The sequence below is a fragment of the Cryptotermes secundus genome, unplaced genomic scaffold (genome assembly GCF_002891405.2).
Source record: "Cryptotermes secundus unplaced genomic scaffold, Csec_1.0 scaffold245, whole genome shotgun sequence".
Classification (NCBI taxonomy): domain Eukaryota; kingdom Metazoa; phylum Arthropoda; class Insecta; order Blattodea; family Kalotermitidae; genus Cryptotermes; species Cryptotermes secundus.
In genome coordinates, this window is record NW_019736398.1 from 1,286,017 (window position 1) to 1,306,804 (window position 20,788).

At 40.6% G+C, this 20,788-nt stretch overlaps 1 protein-coding gene across 1 annotated transcript in view; it reads right to left on the reverse strand.

The window, feature by feature from the left end:
• The window catches only part of LOC111869823, a 621,461-nt gene that overhangs the window by 92,589 nt on the left and 508,084 nt on the right, over window positions 1-20,788 (reverse strand). Inside the window, exons 11-18 of the mRNA XM_033753563.1 lie at window positions 15,769-15,882; window positions 11,591-12,655; window positions 10,032-10,256; window positions 9,604-9,900; window positions 7,660-8,241; window positions 3,865-4,035; window positions 1,011-1,169; window positions 817-928 (exon numbers count right to left, since the gene is read on the reverse strand). Coding sequence (XP_033609454.1) covers window positions 817-928; window positions 1,011-1,169; window positions 3,865-4,035; window positions 7,660-8,241; window positions 9,604-9,900; window positions 10,032-10,256; window positions 11,591-12,655; window positions 15,769-15,882 — 2,725 coding nt within the window. The remainder of the gene's footprint in view (window positions 1-816; window positions 929-1,010; window positions 1,170-3,864; window positions 4,036-7,659; window positions 8,242-9,603; window positions 9,901-10,031; window positions 10,257-11,590; window positions 12,656-15,768; window positions 15,883-20,788) is intronic.

Here is a 20,788-nt window from a genome sequence, read left to right on the forward strand (position 1 = left end):
AATCCTTCTGGCTGCACTATGGCCCGGGGGTTCACTCAGCCTCTAACAGAAATGAGTACCAGGAATTAAATAAATAATTTTCCTGGGGAGTAAAGCGCGGCCGGCGTGTAGGGCTGACAACCTTACCACCATCTTTGAGCAGATTGTCTAGATAGTGTGGGACCCTTAACGTTTCACAACCCTATGGGCCTTCATGGCCTGTTACAGGGATAGGTTTACTTTACTTTTACACAGCTGTATATCCCAGAATAGCTGCTGGTGTGAGAACTTAAAATTCAACAAGTTAAAAGAAGCTGTGTACATGAAACACTTAAGAGAACACAAACTAAAATGCAAACAAACATAATGAAGTAAATGAAAGTCACACTTTCTCAAAGTACAGAACACTTTTACAATATTTTATTCTGAAACTTAAACCTCTCACTGATCATGAAATACTGTAATGGAGCATTGTGTAGTGCTCTGTACTACTATTCCTTGACATTCCACCAAACAAAACTGTATATAATTGCAATAATTTCATGCACCTTCCATATTATGAGCATATGACACTTTTTGGCCTATTTAGCAATGAACAGACTACGTACATAAATTAATGTATTGCTGCTACAATGGCCAATGTTTTCATTTTTGCCTCATGCCTGTGTGTGATTTTCATGTTCCTTCATTTAAAATATGCTATGAAAAAAGCAAGAATATGAAACACAACTCAGATATGGTTGCTCCATGTGTATGAAGCAAAAAGTATGATGTTCACTATCTGATGAAGTCAAAAATAGTATATTAATGATGATAGAAAAATGAAAGATTACTCACCCCGTATGTCTTTGCATTCCTGTGTTGATAGCAGTCCACCTTCTTCTTCCACATTCTCTAGAATTACACGAAGGCACCGGATGTTCTCTTGACAAGTAGCCACAATCTCCGCCTTAAATAAAATTGTTTTATTTAAACTACTAAAACAGCAACAGAGTAGTGTACAACATTCTATTGATTGACAAATTACTTACAAAGTCAGAAGCCAAGAAATGTCCAGGTGAGGTCCTCGCAAGCTGCTTCCTGAATACATCTTCAGAGAACATAAGCTGTTTGCGTGACTGAATGATCACATGTCGAATATCTTCAAGGTCTGAGTCACTGTCCAGTAAAGAACTGTCACCAGGTACACCCTGCATCCAAGAAATACACAACTCCAGAACATGTGAATTTACTGTCCTTATTACAAATATGCATATAACACACACATGTATTAATTACCCAATAATTTTGTATGTCTTTCAAATAATAATTACATTAATAAAGCCAAACTGTAGTTTTTCAAATTGAATTAAATTTGAATTACAGTTTGGGATAAAGTTTGAAATCTTCAAAGCAGCATTATAATTTCTATGCCCAACTTTCATATCAAAATTTAACTAAGTCCATGCAGTAGTGATCTTTTCAAGATGCTAACAGTCACTTAACTAATCAAGAAATTTCCTGCCTTTTATGGGATCTAAACGTTCATTACCGAGTTCACAGATTCCTGCCACTAGTCCCTACACTAAGCACATGAACCATGCCCAGTCCCATAACCTGAATCTCTAAAATCCATTTTAATATTATTCAACCATTCACACCTACTTCTCCCCAGTGGTCACATTCCTTCAGATTTGCTAACAAAAATTTTGCATGCATTTCTTATTTCTTCTGCATGTGCTATGTGTCCTGTCCACCTTATTCTCCTTGGTGATGTATTATCCTGTTTCAAATGCCATTGAAATTAATGTAATGATCACACATTTTGATTTTACATCTCTATATCTTTTAAAAGGCAAAAGTTCTGATGGTAACATATGCACCACAATGAAGGCTTGTGCAGTAATTCTCAGTACTGTTTTCACTGCCTCCCAGAGGCAGTCACAAAAATTTTTATTAGAAATATCTGTTGGTTCTCCATAGCTTTATACTTCACATACAAGGTATTTCAAACTGTATTCATAAACTAGAAAACAGAACATAAAATGCAGCAAAGAAATAAAACAATAAAACTATAAGAAAAATTAATTTTACTGACTTACTGATTCACCTCAAATGGCCAAAAACAATTCATGGAGAAATTATTAAATCACATTATTAGCACAAATGGTGAATGCAGCAAGACATTTTAAGAAAAAAAAATCACAACTGGATGTCAATACACAAAAGACAAGTCCTCTAACTGAACAGGAAATTTGCTATTTTTATTTTTGCAGACATCTTTATGTGTTTAATGTTTATTTCAGGCTTACAGAATATTAGCTTATCTGAAACTTTTAACCAAACCATCCTTTCCTTTTTCCTTCCCAGTTCAAGCACTGATGATACCTTAAATGCCTACTTCTATTCTAGCCAAAACACTACTTCCACAGAGTTTCAATGTAATATGGCCATTCCGGAAAGAATTTATGCTTTCTTTCCCTCGTATCACTCTTTCCTTTCAGAAAGCCTACCAGAAACAATAGATAATTATGCAACTACTTGATCATTTCTGCCCATAACTTCCGCATCAGGAGGAAATGTTTATAGTTTTTAATACATAAAACAAATTTCACATGAAATGGTTGTAGGTGTATTTATGACCTATCTACCTCCATACCAAAACTACACATGCTTAGCTGCAATTATTAATTAGTTACTGCTATCAGACTGAAAGCACAATATACTATATTCCACATGTCATCTAACTATATACTTTCACATTAACCATCACTAGGAAAAGACAACTCACACAGAGTTTTAATTGCAACACAACCACTCTTAGAAGAGCTTATGATGCCTACTATCATACAAAAACATGAACTTAACAAAAGTAACATATTTCTGAAAGACCTATTACTGCAATATTCCAGGATCCTCGCACTAGCTACACTTCCACCTCAAAATTTTGTGTAGCTATCACATTTGTTTTAATGATGGCAAGAAATTACAAAATCAAAATTGGGGTTGCTTTTAATGCTATGATAACTGCACCACATTTGTCAACTCAACCACTGCGTTCCAAAGGAGTTATAGAATGCTCACATATGCAATGACTAACAACCACACTTATGAAGAAAATAATTTTCACTTCTTGGTTAAAAATGTAAATTGTGTAAAGATCCTAACACTCAAAATGTGACCATAATGCTACTGGATTTTATTTCAAGAGAACATTCAAACTGCAAAGACATCACAAACTTGCTTGAATTTAACACATCTGACTCTCTCATACTGGAATACAAACATTCACCAATTCTTTTATCAAAGATCACCATTGGATACAATCTTGAGAAAGTTACATCTACCTTCCACACTCATAACCCATTCCCCTAACTGTTATGCTCTCACACTCCTCAAATATCTGAACAGATGATTTCCTTAAGGTAAAAACACCAAAATTGTGTATGCAATATTTACAATTCTCATCATGTACGTGACATCTATCATTGCCGCCAATATTTCACTACCCTAACATCAAGTTGCCAATACACTGGATCACAGGGAGACAGGTTGTGAGGATGTAAGGTGGATTAATGTGGCTCAGGATCTTATCCAATAGCAGAATTCTCTATTAGCTGTATTGGACCTTCAAAATACTATCAGTGAATCAGATGATTCTGATGGTGCCACATTTATCTTCTCAAACTAATGTCATACAATGCCTGAATGAATCTCATGTATGTCCCTCCTCCCCTTACTCATGCACAGATGTGCAGTTACTTGTAAACATACTTTTAAAAATGCAGACTTATTCATGAACTATGCAGTTATCACTGTGACTCAGCGCTGCATGACACAGAAAATATTCCTCAGCGAAGACATAACTGAACTCTTCACTACCATAGTAACAAGAAAATAACTCACTGCTGGTCTTCGTCTCCGTACAGGTGAAGGAATTTGGTTTGCACTGAGGCTTGATGCACCATCTGATTGGCTGTCAAGGTAATTTCGGTAGTCATCACCAAATTCAAGCAGCCGGCGAGCAGCTTCTGAGTCAGCCGGCTCTTCACTGTAAGGCTCACTCATGTATTTCTCCTGTAATATGAGTACACAGCTTGATTCATAGAACTTGCAGCAAATGTAGTGTCATTAAAAATTCTATGGATGGAATAAATTTATATATATATATGCGAATGGTGTTCCATATATAATGCCTCCTATTTTTTTGTGTTAATCTGTAATGTCTGAGCTGGATGTTGGTGGTGTTGCAGTAAAGGTTGAACCTTCCCGCCAAGGTACTGTTAGTTTGGTTGTTGTGTGACATATAGCAACAGCAGAGCAGTCTACCAAAATGGCGTCTGACGTAGAAGTGCATATGAAACAAGAGACGTGTTATTGAATTTCTCGCTGTTGAACAAATTGCACCGACTGACATCCATCGACACTTGCTAAAGGTGTACAGAGACAATACAGTGGATGTCAGCACAATGAGGTGGTGGGTAGTGTGTTTCAAAAGTGGCAAAAGTGAAGTGCACAACAAACCGTGCCCTGGGCGTCCCTGCTCAGCTGCCACTTCTCACGATGAACAGCGCCTCGATCAGCTCAACCATACAGATCAGCAGATAATGACCAGGGAACTGTGTGCATGGCTTAATATCGGCTGTAATGCATTGGAAATGATGTTGGGGAAGCTGGATTATCGCAAAGCTTTTTCCAAGTGGGTCCCAAGGATGCTAACACAGGACCACAATACTCATCGAATGGAAGTCTGTCAGGACCTGTTGCACCAGTCTGAGGCTGAAGGTGACAAGTTTCTGGATAGCACTGTCACTGGAGATGAGACGTGGTGTCACCACTACGAGTCGGAATCGAAAAGACAGTCCATGGGGTGGCGACATCCGGATTCCCCAAGAGAAAAGAAGTTCAAGACACAGACAATGGCATGGAAAGTGATGTGCACGGTCTTTTGGGATAGGCAGGGTGTGATTTTGTTAGATTTCCTTGAGCCTGGCGAGACTGTCAATTCTGAACGCTACAAGATGACGCTGACTAAGCTGGTTGCCCGCATTTCCCGAATCAGGCCAGAGAAGCAGACAATCTTTCGCTTACAACATGCTAACACTAGACCCCATACCAGTTTGCGACCACCGCGCACATTGCAAAGTTTGACTGGACTGTCCTACCACATCCACCTTATAGCCCCAATTTAGCACCTTCAGACTTACATCTCTTTGGGCCTATGAAAGACGGACTATGTGGGCAACATTTTCCAGACAATGATGCTGTCATTGCAGCTGTAAGAAAGTGGCTTGCCTCTGCTGGAGCAGATTTTTACGAGCGCAGCATACAGGCTCTTGTTCATCGCTGGCAAAAGTGCATAACGAAAGGTGGTGATTATGAGGAAAGATAACTTAAGTAATCTTGCTCTATTTAACCATGTTATTATGCCTTCTGTATCTGTTGTAGTTTTCACTGACCCTTCAGCGTGGTTTGCCTTATGCAGTACACTGGTATTTAAATGGTCCTACCTGCTGTTTGCCTACACAGTACGCCAAGATGTAAGCTTAATTTCGAAGGGCCATAAATATGGAAGGAACCATGCCAGCATGATGATGATTGCACTGGGCTGTTGTGAAAAGAGTGCCCTCTCTGTTCCTGTAAACATAACATTCAATTTCCTGCAGCTCTGCCCCTCAGTCTAAATAGAACGCTGACCTCACAGTTACCATGGCTGGCCCAGTGACTATGATATCAACATACCACAAAGATGATATGCCTGTGGTTGTGACTAAAGCAAACAAACAATAAACAAAGCCCTTGGTTGTTTGTGATTACAACAGAAACATGCTAGGAGTGGATTGATCAAATGCTTTTTTTTTAATGTCTCCTATTTTCTTTGCAATCTGTAAAAGTTACAATTTTGTAAACCAGCAGTTTGTTGTCAAGTGTCAGCTTGGAGATTCTTCCTATTAACCAGTATAGTTTGGTGAGTTTTAGACTTAGTTGTTTCCTTTTAGTGTAAACATGTTTGCACCAAGTCAGCCTTCTGTCAAGAAGATGCATCCCAAGATAAGCTGTGCTTGACAAAAGAAGAGTACTAAGTGGTATCAGAAGTTAGTTAACAGGCTACTCAATGTAGCAATATATAACGCAATGGTCATATACAGAGTGTCCCAGGATGAATGTGCCAGACTTCGGGAGGGTGTTCCTTATGTTAAAGTATGCCGATATAACCCAAAACACCTATGTCCAAAGTTGAATGGTTATGGAGATAATGGCCCGAGAAAAGTGTGGTCTTCTGGCGAGTCCACGCACTGTACCTGTCAGCTGGCTACTCTTATCTGTGTTTGTCCTTGAGTGTGGTGATGGCAGCTCATGTTATCCCCATACATTTGCATACCAGAATGCGCAGTCAGCAATGTTACGTCAGCGCTTGCCATTCATGTGTCATGTATAGTGCTTGGAACTCTTAACGACAACTTTGACATGGCGTGCGAGTTTTTTGTAGTTCAATTTAATGGCTTCATGTCACTCACAAATTAGTTTGATGTTACGTACATTATTAACATCACAAAAACCACATATTCCTGCCAGTTTTAATATGTATTTGGTAATCAACATGTGTGTAACACCTGCCAAAATTTCACATTTCTCTGGCCATTATCTCCGTAACCATTCAACTTTGGACATAGGTGTTTTGGGTTACATCGGCATACTTTAACATAAGGAACACCCTCCCGAAGTCTGGCACATTCCTCCTGGGGCACCCTGTATATTGGTGTCTCCTGAATAACAAAAACATGGGCAGGCTAAAGTTCAGACTTTCACTAGCACAAGGCCTTGTGGAAAATCACGGTTCTGGTTTTCCTCATCCTGTATACAGCCAGCCGTCCATCAGTTGAGCCGCCGCCTAAAAGACTCACAGAATGACATTTCCTGGTGCATATTCCAGCCAAAGGAAAAAAAGCAAAGCCTCAAAAAAGATGTGTGGTGTGTGCAAAACATGGTAAAAGGAAAGAATTTATTTTTGGTGTAGTGAATGTGAGGCAGGGTTGTGTTTAGATAGATGTTTCAAGAAATACCATACGAAACTCAACTTCTAATCCACTTGCTTCCACCGCTCAGATACAGGGCACTCATATTATAAGGTAAGATTATAGAACCATCTTTTAAGATGATTTCAGTGAAAAATTCATAATTATACCTCATATAGTTAAAAAATTATGATACATAATATAATTTAGAGCAAAATTTAAATGGGCAATTAAAAAATACTACCGCAGGAGGCCCCTCAACAGCGATATTTAAATGCCCGCACTGAAGGGTTAAAAATAGGAGGCATTATATATGGAATGCTCCTCCTACTTGTAACTATTTGTTATGTATTAATTTTAATCAGTTTTCCAGCTCAATATTTTGCACACATATCAAGCAATTACATTATTATCTGGGATGTGACATCACGTAGTCTGGCAGAAGTTTACTGATGTTCCCAAGGAATGTACTGCTTCCATCTTCAGGGTCAAAGAGTAAGTCAAGCTAGGAAGCCAGCTTTGCTTACTCTTCAACTATGAAGATGGAACCAGTACTTCCTCCAAAACATCAGTAAACTTCTTCCAGGCATTATGGTGTGATATTCCAGAAGATGGTATTCTTTGCCATCATTGCTGTGAGAATTTCAAAGTTTCAATTTTAAACTGTGTGTCAGATGAGGCTAACCTGATAGTTGTCCCATGCCTGCTCAGAAAATGAGCTCAACTGCTCCTCTACTGCAAGAGAACTGCTCTTCTCCATATCGCTGTCACCATCTCTCTTCCCTCCAACAGTAACAGCACCTGCCACTGGCCCAAGTTTGAACATGGGCACCATTTGCTGCTTTGGTACCTGGTGGTCATCCTCTGCTTCAGTCCCACTGGTAACATCACCTGTGAGAGAGTATGCCAGCATTGCTGGGTCACTAGTAGTATATCTCTCTGGTATCTTCCTCCCACTCACTGGTGTGCCAGAGAAAGATCCTGATTTGAAGAGAGTCCGAGTTACACTTCCTTTGGGACTAGCTTCTGAACTTGAATTGTTGCGAGACTTTGTCAGTGTCCGAGATGCATCAAGAGGACTTCCTTCTGTACCTGAACTGTGGTATGACTTTCCAGGAAAGCGAAATGCATTGCCAGTGCTGCCCTCTGCACTTGAACTGTTGGGAGACTTGGGGGTTAACTTCTGTGAAGATGACCGATGTTGCGTATCACTGCCGCCAGAGTGGCCAACTGTCATGCCATCTGACCCAGATTCACTCTTCCGGCCCTGTTGACAAGTAGGACATTACTTTATGGCATCAAAATTGCAAGATATTTAGGAAAAAGAGCTGTCATCATTAATCATGAACCAAAACAGATTGTCATCTATCCAAAAAGTAGGAAAACCACTACATGTTCCACATTCCTTCCTCTAGTTCAGTCTACATTTTCACAGTGAATTAGTACCATTATTGAGCTGAAAAACAATCAAACAGGTGTTCTGGCAGCTAATGACAACAGACAAGTTTTAATAATCATAAACACATACTTTGCATTCAAGTATCAACATCCGTAAAAAAATGTAGTCTTATGTTCCACATCATATTAGAAATTATTCACCTTCACAATATTATTTACATTTCTCCTGTCATGTCACCAAAACAACAACAAAGTTAAATAGGAATGTACAAAACAAGTTCTGTAAGGCTGCTATAAAACATAGTTAATGGTGACTGTATGTTACATTTTGTTGAAAACAGGCTGGTTATATACTTAAAACATTATAATACATAACTTTTCTCCATCTGAAATTCAGTAGAGCATAAATGAAATTATATGACTTTCAGTACAGAAGCTGTACTCATTACAGAAAACCAATGGACAGCTGTAATGCATACCAGTTAGTATCACAAACAACTACCAAAATGCATTTGCATGTGAGCCTGTCTGTCTCTCTAATATGACCACAGTTGCAAGAAAGTGACTGCAGTCACAGCATCACTCACGTTATGCATTCAGTTTGCTTCAGCTCATTTAAACACCAAAATAACTTCATTCTCCTGAACCTGGCTCATGATAGAATAATTATGAGCAATAATACTAATGGACTGGTAATGTCACACAGAATTAATCTGATAGCTTCCTATGTCAACTCATGCCTTCTTTTTCTTTGTTTAGTGGCGTAATTTATGATGGTCTCAGTTTCCAGATTACATAGCACTGAATGATAGAACGTGTGATGAATGATAAACTGGAAAGAACTTGAATGGAAGCAGTTGATACCTTATCAGGGTACTATCTTGGCATATGTCTGGAGGGACAGAAACCATGAAACCATGAAAAACCTCAGTCAGGATAGGGAGTGTCTCAGATGAGATTAGAATCATAATACTACTCAAGGCAATGGGTGACAAGATGTGATTGTATTTCACAGCAAAGATTATGCTGAAGAAGGAAAAACTTATAACATACAGGTATAACAGTAACAATGCCAAAAATGCTATTAAGCCTCAACATTCTGTGCTGAAATATAGGAGTCAATGAAACATTTCAACACAGATGTATCTCTTCGTGTTATTATTTGTAAAATGGTGAATACATTATTAAACTGAAGAAACTACGGTATTCTGACTTCCTCCAAGTTACTTACAAGGGTCCTCTTGCGAAGTCTAACTTTACGCCTGCGGAGGGAGCCATTCCGAGAACCACAGCCCTCTGCAGCAAGTAATACAGACCCATCAATTGTTGACGACGACAGATTTGCAGACCCACTCTTGCCTGTGGGTGGCATGGTTGTTATCATCTGATTCAATGCTGACTCTGAGATTGAGAAGTGGGCAAGGGGCTCACTTCCTGTCTGTGGTGTAGTGCTTCCTAGTTGTGAAATTCCAGAAACACTCCATGGACGCTCTCCAGTGACTTGTCGGCGTTTATTTCTTAACACCACCTGAGAAAATGAACACAGAATGATTGGTTACACAACTGTTACATTCACCTGCATTGAATGGTACACTAATAAAATTCTGTTAATGTGTGACCAGCATAAACCTAAGCCACTTAAGAGTATCCATCTCTTACCTTCCCACCACTGTGTTCAGGAGAGAGTGGCAGGCTTCGTTCTGCCACAGGAGTGGTGTCAGGATCAGGTATTGCCTCAGCTGAACTACCAAAGCTACCCACAAAAAGTTCCAGTTGCCGACAAGTAGCCACACTGCTATTGAGATCCTCCGAGGACTGCGATTCCTTTTCCTCTTCAGAGTCACCTGTTGTGTACTCACCACTTGCATCACAGCTGTCTGCAGGCTGTAATGAAATTCAAACACCAAAATGAAAACAATCTGTTCCTCTGCTCTCAAGTAGCAAGTACGAGCAAACATAAAGTGCGATTCTGTTATGGACTATTTTTCTTTCAGAACTGTTATGTTCTTATGGCTGGGATTTGGAGACAATAAACCAAATTTTAGTTTTTATGTATTCTTTGCCCGCTGAATACCGATACAGCCTTCTATCAATTTTCACTCTCACACAGCCTATAAACTGCAGTAACTGTGAGACAAGAGCAGCAGAGAAAGGGGAAAGATATTCCATAAAAATGTGAGGTTTGAGGTTCCTAGTGCATGTGTTCACCAATTACAATTTATTACACATACAACAGGGTGAGAGAAATTTAAATCAGATTTGGTTTAATGACTGGGAGCAGAAAACAGAATTTAGGACATCATGTTCAAATAACTGTCCCCTAAATAAAATTAATTTCTCGCACCTGGTCTATAGTCAATACTAGATGAACTTCAGATAACTGACTCATGTAAAGAAGTGATGGTAGCTAATACATTTTGGTAAAATTTATATCATTTTCCCTATTTTATACAGCATTCAGGAAGTACCAGTACCCTGACTGCACTGGCTGAAGTGAAGTGGTCAAGTGAAAATTCTCTCTCTCCTGCTGCTCCCAATTTGGAGCTTACGGCGTCCATGAAACACTTTGTTTCACTTCAGTTTCTTAATCCTAAGACAGTCAGTAGGACTCCTTGGACAGGAGATCAGCCTGTCGCAAGGCCAGTACCTACAAAGGACAACACAACCATGGAATAAATGCAAACAAACATCCATGCCTTGAGTGGGATTTGAATCCATGATCCCAGCATTTCAGTGAACAAAGACAGTTCATGCATCATACCACATGACCACTGTGATTACTATAATTACTATTGTATAATTCATACTACCTTCATCATATAATTTTAATAATCTTAAGAAAATAGACAACAGAAATTTATCTAAAAATTTCCTGTCGCATACTTTCATGGACACTTCTTTCTACATTCAGATCTATCATATTTGATACCTCCCATACCAGTTTGCAGACCCTCTGTTTGTGTTTAAACATTCATGAAAACACATTACCATGCATCATAAATTTCAACATTGGAGAGTAACAGTGATGTTGAAGTGGCCATCTTCAAAATATGCAGCCAGGGGAAGCTGGCTGTACTTGCTGGAATTGATGGCATTGCCCTCTTTAAAGTTTTATAAAGTAATGGCTACATTAACATTATTATATCAGATCAGAATGTTTAATAAGATCTAGAAGTTTGTAGCGATGATATCTTACAACAGAGTCAAATGCAGCTCACCTGTAACACAGACTTTGCATCAGCTTGATCCTGGAGACGTAATTTGAGCCACTGCTTGATACGAGCATATTTGGCTCGCGAAGTTGCAGACATGTTCCCAACATCGCTGAACACAAGTGGTTCAAACTCTCTGGCTGCTTTTGTAGTGGCAGACATCTTCTCTGGAGATGCATCTTCCCGGACCATTTTTTCAGCCTGACTGACCAGTCTGTGTATAGCTTCCAAGCTATTCCTTTCATATTGTCTTCCTGGAGAACCCTTCAATTTCTTTTGCTCGTCCTCAACTTGGTTGCTGGATTCATGCCTCCCATTCAAAATCATATCACTACATATGTCATCGCTGTTCACTGCATTCTCTGGTCTAATTCCAAAGTCCAGTCTCATAACAACTGAACTTTTCTTACTAGTGCTATGTCTTCTGACAGAAGTTGTTGTTTCTGAAGAAGACCCTGATCCATCACTTGTTCCATTCACTCTGGCAGGAGATGCATTGCCTTGCTTATAGGTCCATTCATCATCAGATGAATCCTCAAGAGATTTTGTGTCTGCAAGTCTTCCTTGTTCTGCAGCACCCATATCCCCTCTATTCATATCATGATCCGAGTCCATATCATGATGCTTTATATAGAAGGTGGCACAATTTGGACCTTTGCGATTGGATGTATTGAACCGGGAAATGTCTTCCTGTGAATGACGCACCCCTAATGAATCTGTTCCAGGGATGACAGATGCAGCCTTTCTTCTACACATAATTGCTTCCCTGTGACTACTGTAGTGGTTGTCATTGATATCAGTACCATCAGACGTTCCTCCTCCAGTTCTAGTAGTCTCTTTCCTCTGCAGTACCATTTCACTGCTTGGAGTGCCGGCAGTGGAATGCTTCTTCTGGTGATGGCGAGGTTTCTGTAAGTCATTTGAAGGGCCAACCATGATAACAGATGAATCAACTTCCTCAAAGCAGCACTCTCCTGCAGCCTCCACTTCCTCCGTAGTGCTGGGAGTTGGAACTGATGATTCTGCAGATGGTGGACTTGTGTCCATCACACACAGATCTTCCAAATCATCCTGCACACACAACAAAGGAACTGCATCAGAAAAAGATGTTCAGTAAGAAATCTGTTAGTAGACGTAGTATAAAACTGAGACACAAATACAAATTAAAAACAGTTCAATTTACTTTCAAATTATGTGCTACATCTGGGCCTGTTTACTTACGTTCAACAGATGTATTCTGGTATCTTACAAACACTTAATCTAACTCCAGTCACTAAATTCTGAAGCTCTGTTTTTGGGGTTATTCCAACAATGCCGAAAGAGAAATGAGATATGAGAGATGTGATGTTCCCATGGAGGTGGCTTTGAAGATGAGTGTCTCTGGAGATGTTGCACTGAGTCTGGTAGATAGGCACATATATTTCAGACAAAGCTGTTACCTCTATCTTCAGGACAGGTTCCTTCATGTACCATGCTTTCCACATCTCGATGTTTTCATCTTATTTCAATTATCAGGATCTTGGGCTTAAAGAGACAATATGATACTGAGATTATAGTCTTCCAGAATGTGATGCTCTGTACTGTGGCGGAAACGTACCAAAGTTTTATAAGAAACTACGGCCCCCATCTTCAGAGCAACACTGTTATACCCTGCGGATTAAGGCAGCCATGTGTCATCTAAATGTTGGTGCCAAAACCAAAAAGAAAACTATCTCAAAATTACATTTTCTATAGATGTTGGGTTCATACAGCCTGCCTAGTATATAGTGGGAGAAATTTCCCTAGGGGTAAAGCGGCCAGGGCGTGAAACTGATCATTCACCTCCGTCTAGTGCAAAGGTTATAAATGCGTGGAGCTAGTCCTCATATACCCGGTCATTTTCACTTCTATAGAGGTAAGATAGAGTCCACAATACTGTTGACTGAGAGAAAATTGAAATATCACGATACAAACATCAGGGGAAATGCACGAACCAAAAGACTAGCTAATCTGAGGCAACCTTATCAAGCATAAATTTCATATAAATAGCAACCAACCCCACAGAAACCTCGAGGTAAAGTTATAGACTCTGGAAAACAAAAAGTTTACACTACTCCAAGTATCCACTTCTTCATAACATTAAAGAATCACTTCTACTCTGAAGATGGAGACAACATGTTTCTCCGAAAACCTGGTAACCGACTACCAGATTACGAGCTGTCAGCACCCAGAAGATCACAATCTAAATTTTCCTTCTCCATGAGACTCTCAGATATAAGGGTAAAAAAGGGAAGTTTTCCCTGCGCTTAATTAATCAAGCGCCACAGCAAAAAGAAGTATGGGAAGTGGAGGTATAGCTCCAACATTCTTAACCTCGGCAGTTCATGGAGGTAAGTGGTCAGCTTCACGGCTCTGCCGCTTTACCCCGCAGCGCCCACTGGATAGGTCCCAGAGACGGTTTGGATGATGTGGCTGTTGCCCCTGCCAGGTACTGAACCACAATTTTTCGGCAATTCAGCCCGTAGCCCGTACCTACACCGAGTGCACTATTCCAATTACAGAAAATGCTGGGTTAAGAGACTTCAGTATTTCCTGTTGAAAACACTGTAACAGATATCTGAACAATGATGGATGGAGCATTTTCCTATATGGCAATGCATCACCTAATATGTACAAAGGGACTCATTCTGCCCCCATCCGCAATCAAATGTTAACTTAGTGACTGATGGGGAAACCGGAATCAAGTGTCATCCTACCATAAACGGATCTCCAGCTGCTGTATTTCCCTCACAATGACGTCATATGCAGAACCCTCTGACGACAGATAATTTATTTTTCTTCAGAAACCTTTGTAAATCTGTTAACTTATCTCCGAGAATTCCTTCCTTCGGCCCTGAATGAGCTAATGTAACGATTCCCTTGTGACTATGTGCCATGCAGGATTGGTGGGGCAGCTTTATATGGCACTAATCAAAATATAAGGAAGTCATACCGTGACAAAATGTTGTATAAAGTAGTAGAACTGAATGTACTAGAAGGAATGACCACATTTTAACAATTTTTATCGTAAATATCAATAAAGCTACAAGACTGTGGTTTTCATCACACGAAAGAAACTCTTGGAAAGTTTTATTTATGCTACGTATTGTACCGAGCGGAGGCCAGTTGACAGTTTCCCTGAGAATGGCATCCAACCACAACATGTTCTGAACTTTCTTCAAATACTTGTAAAAGATTTTGTTCTTACCATTCGTCACATTCTGCCTTCTGCTGATTGGATGCCATTCTCACAGGTACCGACCGACTGGCTTCCGCGATTTCTCCGTTGTCGTTGTGTTCAGTTCTGGCGCAAGGGCATAGACACGCGCCCTAGGTATAACGATACGACAGTTCAAGGAAACTGAGCCGAGGCGACGTCTCTAGCGCTTCTTCTGGACAAAGGAGGTAGCAGACAGTAGAGAAAAAAAGGGGTGGAACTGTTTCCTCAAAAAAGACGCCAGAGAGGATAAGGCGAGAAACGCGGGTAGAGACAACACGAAATACTGTTATTGGAGATCACAGCAACAGAAGGACACGGCATGGAAGACTAAATAAATAATATGAGTAGGCTTTCGACACAATTCAGATTACGATAACTAGAGGGTGGGAACCGCAGAAAATACGTTGACCGAGGCTTGCACACGAGAGCCATAAATTACAAGAAGGTCCAGTACTTTTAATACTGATGGACACCCTCGAAGATGGTTGCATAACCGAAACATGTAAGGCGCACCCAATCATTTACTGAACACATCTGCGGTTCATAGCACGAATGGGGGAGAAAAGGAATGCGTATAGGATGTTGGTGGGAAAGCCAGAAGGAAAGAGACCACTGGGAAGAGCAAGGCGTAGTTGGGTGGACAATATTAAAATGAATCTTAGAGAGATAGGATGGGATGGCATGGATTTGATTGATCTGGCTCAGGAAAGGGACCAGTGGAGGGCTCTTGTGAACACGGTAATGAACCTTCGGGTTCCATAAAATGCTGGGAAGTTTTTGAGTAACTGCAGATTTGGCTTCTCCTCAAGAAGGGCTCAGCTCCATAAGTAAGTAAGTAAGTAAGTAAGTAATCTACTGTTCATATCAGTTTCTTTCTTGTTACATTCGATGTAATTCATATTTTAATTACATACTAATTATGCCACATAAAGCTGGTAGGCCTCACCTCGAAATACGATCCTTCATCCGTGAGCCGATCGCTGTAGCTGTCGCAACTCAGTCTTGGCACTTTGCTCACCGGCTCCTCGTCGCTGTCAGAAGCCTGCGCCCCTGTCGGACTCTGCAACACACAGCACACAATCCATACATACTCGTATATGCCGCCTCTGTACGTATCACGTTTAGAAGGGTACGGGAAAACATGGAGAGAGACCCGCACAGTTATATGTAGAGGCGATTGATTAGTTTTACGCTGCGGCCGCTTTATTCCAGGAAACAACATATGTACATCATATGACGTAGAGCCAAAATGAATCCTTGCTACTGTATGAAATTGAATCTGTGGTCCAGTACGTATCCACTTCATCAGAATTCACATTCTTAAGACAGGAAATAACACATTAGTTTCATTATCCCACGCCTGTTTCTAACTCGCAGCGGGCATGATAAGAAGACCACATATTCCGAAAGAGGTAACTGATCAGCGATATGCTCTGCTCGTCCGTGCCGGTCGAGGGACATCGCGCTAGTGTTCGCGAAATATTGGAGACGATGGATCAGCTACTCGACTGCAAGTGGCGAAAAAGAATGTAAAACAACTGCAAGCGTATCGTACAAGGGGAAGCAAAGCTGTCCACTGTGAGCTAGGCCATCAACCCTCCTTACTACAGCTTCAAAAGATATCACTGTCTCAGCTCAAGGAAATTACATGTGTCACTTCCTGTACATTACACTCAATAAGTCATGCGGTTTTCACTCATATATACTGGGACGATGAAGGTAAAGAATTTACTACAGACTATTTTGAACTTCTATCCGTGCACTGGAGGAATATCAAGAGAAATTGCGACCACCCATTCCCCAGTCAAGGTAACCGCTCTCCTGCCCGTGTTTCGAACCAGGTACCTCCCGATCAGAAAGCACGGACTCCTGATGATGACCCACGTTTCCTCGTCACAAATGACGACAAAACGGGAAATTGGCTTCAAAAGATGCGGGATGTGTCTACAGTCTCTGAAGAGATAAATCGTTAGGGCTGTTTACGGTGGGTGTGAGAAAACCGTTGGCGAACAGTGCTAACCAGAACTTGGCACATACTGTTTAACAATGCGCATATGTTCTTAGTGGCCAAAATAGTTACCTGCAAATGAAATGATCTGGCTTGTTCTGTTCATACTGAGGCATGAGAAGTGGCATGAAGGATGATATTCTGCTGTAGTACTGTACTCATATGGGGGCACGCGGGAGCGTATTTGGGTGAGGAACTATGCTACAAGCTGGCAAGTCGAGGGTTCGAGTCTCGATGAGATGGAATTTTTCACTATACCTAACCCTTCCTGTCGCACTATGGCCTTGGGGTCGACTCAGCCTCTAATAGAAATGAGTACCAGGAATCTTCCTGGGGTGTAAAGGGTGGCCGGCGCGTAAAGCTGACAACCTTACCGCCATATGTGAGCCGATTGTCTAGAACATGTAGCAGCCTCGACGTCTCACAACCTTATAGGTTTTCACGGCCTGTTAATGGGATAACTTTACTTTACTTTACTCACATAGGCCTATTCCAAATGTGAGTCTTGGTACTTTCCTCTATCTGACTTTAATACAGACTCACGCCTAATGTTGTAAGGCTAATCTCACAAATCAAATTGTGCACAGAAGGTGTTTATCTTTTAATTCTATTTCATTAAATATTCAGCGCATCAAAAACGATTCAAATGAAAGTAGCATGACATCCACATTCTACTTGCCATGCACGTACAGTACGTCCTCACTTAACGTCTTCGCAATTATGCTGCTTCATTAATACGCTGATGCTATTCTCATGCCAAGGCTCCAAGCAGAGTAATTTTAACTCGTTATTACGTCGCTGTACAACCCACAGTTTACGGTAATGGTCGAAGATGAGGGTCACTCGCCAAAACAAGTGTTTAATGTTAACAAGACCGGTGCGCCATCCACCACTCGCTCGTTTTATTTCCGTGTATCGGTGAATACAAGACGCTGAATGTTATATAAACATTATTCCAGTTTATGCCGGAAACGGTAGCCGAGCGGTCTGAGGCATGTACTGTCTTCGCTCACTCGGAAGTCGGGATCGTGGGTTCAAATCCATCACAAGGATTGGAAGTTTGGTGTGTGTATGCGTTTATTCTGTGCTTATGTTTTCCTGTGGCCTTGCGAAGAGCTGATCACTCGTCCTAGGAGTCCTACCGTCTGTAAAATGATCATGGAACTGAGAAATTAGCCCTATACCCCAAAGTTGGAACAAGAAGAAAGAAATACAATTAAATTGTTGCACTTAAGACGGAGTTTGTCTCATATATTATAATTGCACGTATATATAGCCAAGAATATACAAGCATTTACAATCGCATCCACTGTCTACATTGTAACGCATATTATAGGGTGAAGGAAGGCTTAAGAACGTGCTACTTATAGTGAAAATGGATTCGCTTAACGTTATCCCAAACGTCGCGGATTGCAAGGACGTACTTTTTCCTTTGGCGCTACAGCCCCAATTTCGACCTTGGCCTACCTCCATGAAACTCTCCGTTTCACTTCGGTTTACTAGATCTCAAGACATTCGGTGGGACTCCTTGGGCTGGTGCTCAAGTCGCTAGGCCTCTCTACCTGTACACAAACACAGAAAAAATGCACGAACACACACAAACACTACACATCCATGCACTCAGTAGGATTCAAACACAGCGTTCGAGCGAACGAAGACAGTGCACGCCTTAAGACCGCTCGGCTACCGTGACGTATACACGACGTTAAATGAGGGGGTTCTGTATTAAGTTTCGTAGCAAGAGATGTTTTAGATAAATATAAGAAAAGTGACCGATACGCACCGGGTTCACTTAAGAGAACAAATTTTAGTGTGGACTTTCACCACCAAATGTCATCGAATGATCTGAGTCGTTTCCAAGAGACATGAGGGGCGGACAGTCACGACCCCTATTTTGCAATAATTTTATGTACTTTATGTAAAGAAAACCCCGCGCACATCTCATGTGACCAGACTACAGTCTGACAGAACCGAAGGGGGGATGTACAGCACAATACCACACATAACCCTAACACTCATTTTCAAACCACAGGGTGACTTACAAGATACAACAGTGGGATATTCTCCCTTGCACAAACAATAGACATTCATCCAAGTTTTCAAATATGACACATCAGCAGGGTTCCGAAGGGATAACACTGTAACAGAGGGGTGGCAAAGTGTTTTCATTATTTGAATTACTTACGGCACCCCCTGGAGTGAAGACAAGACCGCCACTTTCTTTCTGAAACATGTCACACAATCACCACACACGCCGCGCGGTGGGAGGGACACGAATATGATTTAATGTTTGTTTGTATTAACGCTCGCGTCCAAGTGGCATGCGGCTTCCCTGGGAACTGTACACATTCTCTCCGCTGAGTGATCTCGTCTTGGTATGGCTTTTGTTGCAGTGATTCTGAACTCTCAGTTGGCAAAAGCTATTCGTTTATTTAATTGAGAACTGCTCGCAACACATGACGCGCGTTGACGTGCTGTGAACAAATCCGGTGACCGATACTACTACTACTACTACTACTAATAATAATAATAATAATAATAATAATAACAATAATAGTAGTAATAATATAAAGAATTAATATTTGGGCCGAAGAGAGATCTGCATAATGAGGAGCTTCATAACTTGTACTCTTCTCCAAGTATAAGCAGAATGATCAAGTCAAAGAGGATGAGATGGGCAGGGCATGTGGCACGAATGGGGGAGAAGAGGAATGCATATAGGATATTGATGGGAAAGCCAGAAGAAAAAGACCACTGAAGACCAAGGCGCAGGTGGGTGGACAATATTAAAAAGGATATTATATTTAAGCATCCTGTTACACTCTACACCAGCCGTGTCAAACATGCGGCTCCCATGGCCACAAAGTGCGGCCCCTCAACTTTTAGAGCTAATTGATATTAAAATTTTAGTAGAAATAGTTTTTGTAAAGACAGTTTTCCAACAGACCAGAAGACAAGAAGTCTCACGCAGACATAAATTAGCAGGCTGCAGGAAATTCAGTGTTTTGCTATTTCTAACATAATTTCTTGTGTAATCTCCTTTTTTCCATATCGAAAAGCTGTTTGATGCTTGTCAAAAATGGCATTCTCTTGCTTTTTAAAACGGTAATATATGTGACTTTAGGTAATTATATTCAAATTATTCCTAAATAATAAATAGAATTAAATTTCCTTGTATCAAACTCTAATGTATATTTCTATTTTGAATTGCGGCCCTGGACTATTATTTATAGGGCTGAAGTGGTCCTCTGTACAAGTTGAGTCTGACATGCCTGCTCTACACAATGTATGACACAAACTCCGTCCTAAGTGCAACAACTTATTGTAGTTCTTTTGTCTTCTTTTCTTCTACACTACATGTTTTCTTCAGTAAATGGCCATCATCAGGTGTATGTCTCTCACGTAGCTGTTACACTGAAAGTAGTTTAAAATTTTAAAACATCAGCTTTCTTAATGGTTCATTTCTCCGTTGTTAATAGGTCCCGATCTATCAGAATCCCCTTGCTCATATTTGTCAGATATGTATAAAATCTTCGTTAATTTACATACGTCAATTTGATTTTTGAATTTTGGTATTTTTAAAATCTTCAATTTAAATTTAAAATTTAAAATTCACAGAGATATCTGCTCTAGGTCTACAGTGCTGCAGCGGCTACTTCTTGCTTTCAGCACCGTTCAGGTATTATTCTGTGCAGGCTCCCTGTGTGCGTGCCGCCGCTTATCTTTGATAATTAATCTTTAATTTTTAAAATGGGTCTTAGAGAGAGAGAGAGAGAGGATGGAATGTTATGGCTTAGATAGATCTGGCTCAGGATAGGGACCAGTGGAGGGATCTTGTGAACACGGTAATGAACCTTCGGGTTCCATAAAATGCTGGGAAATTCTTGAGTAGCTGCAGAATTGGCGGCTCCTCCAGAAGGGCTGAGCTCCATGAGTAAGTAAGTAAGTAAGTAAGTAA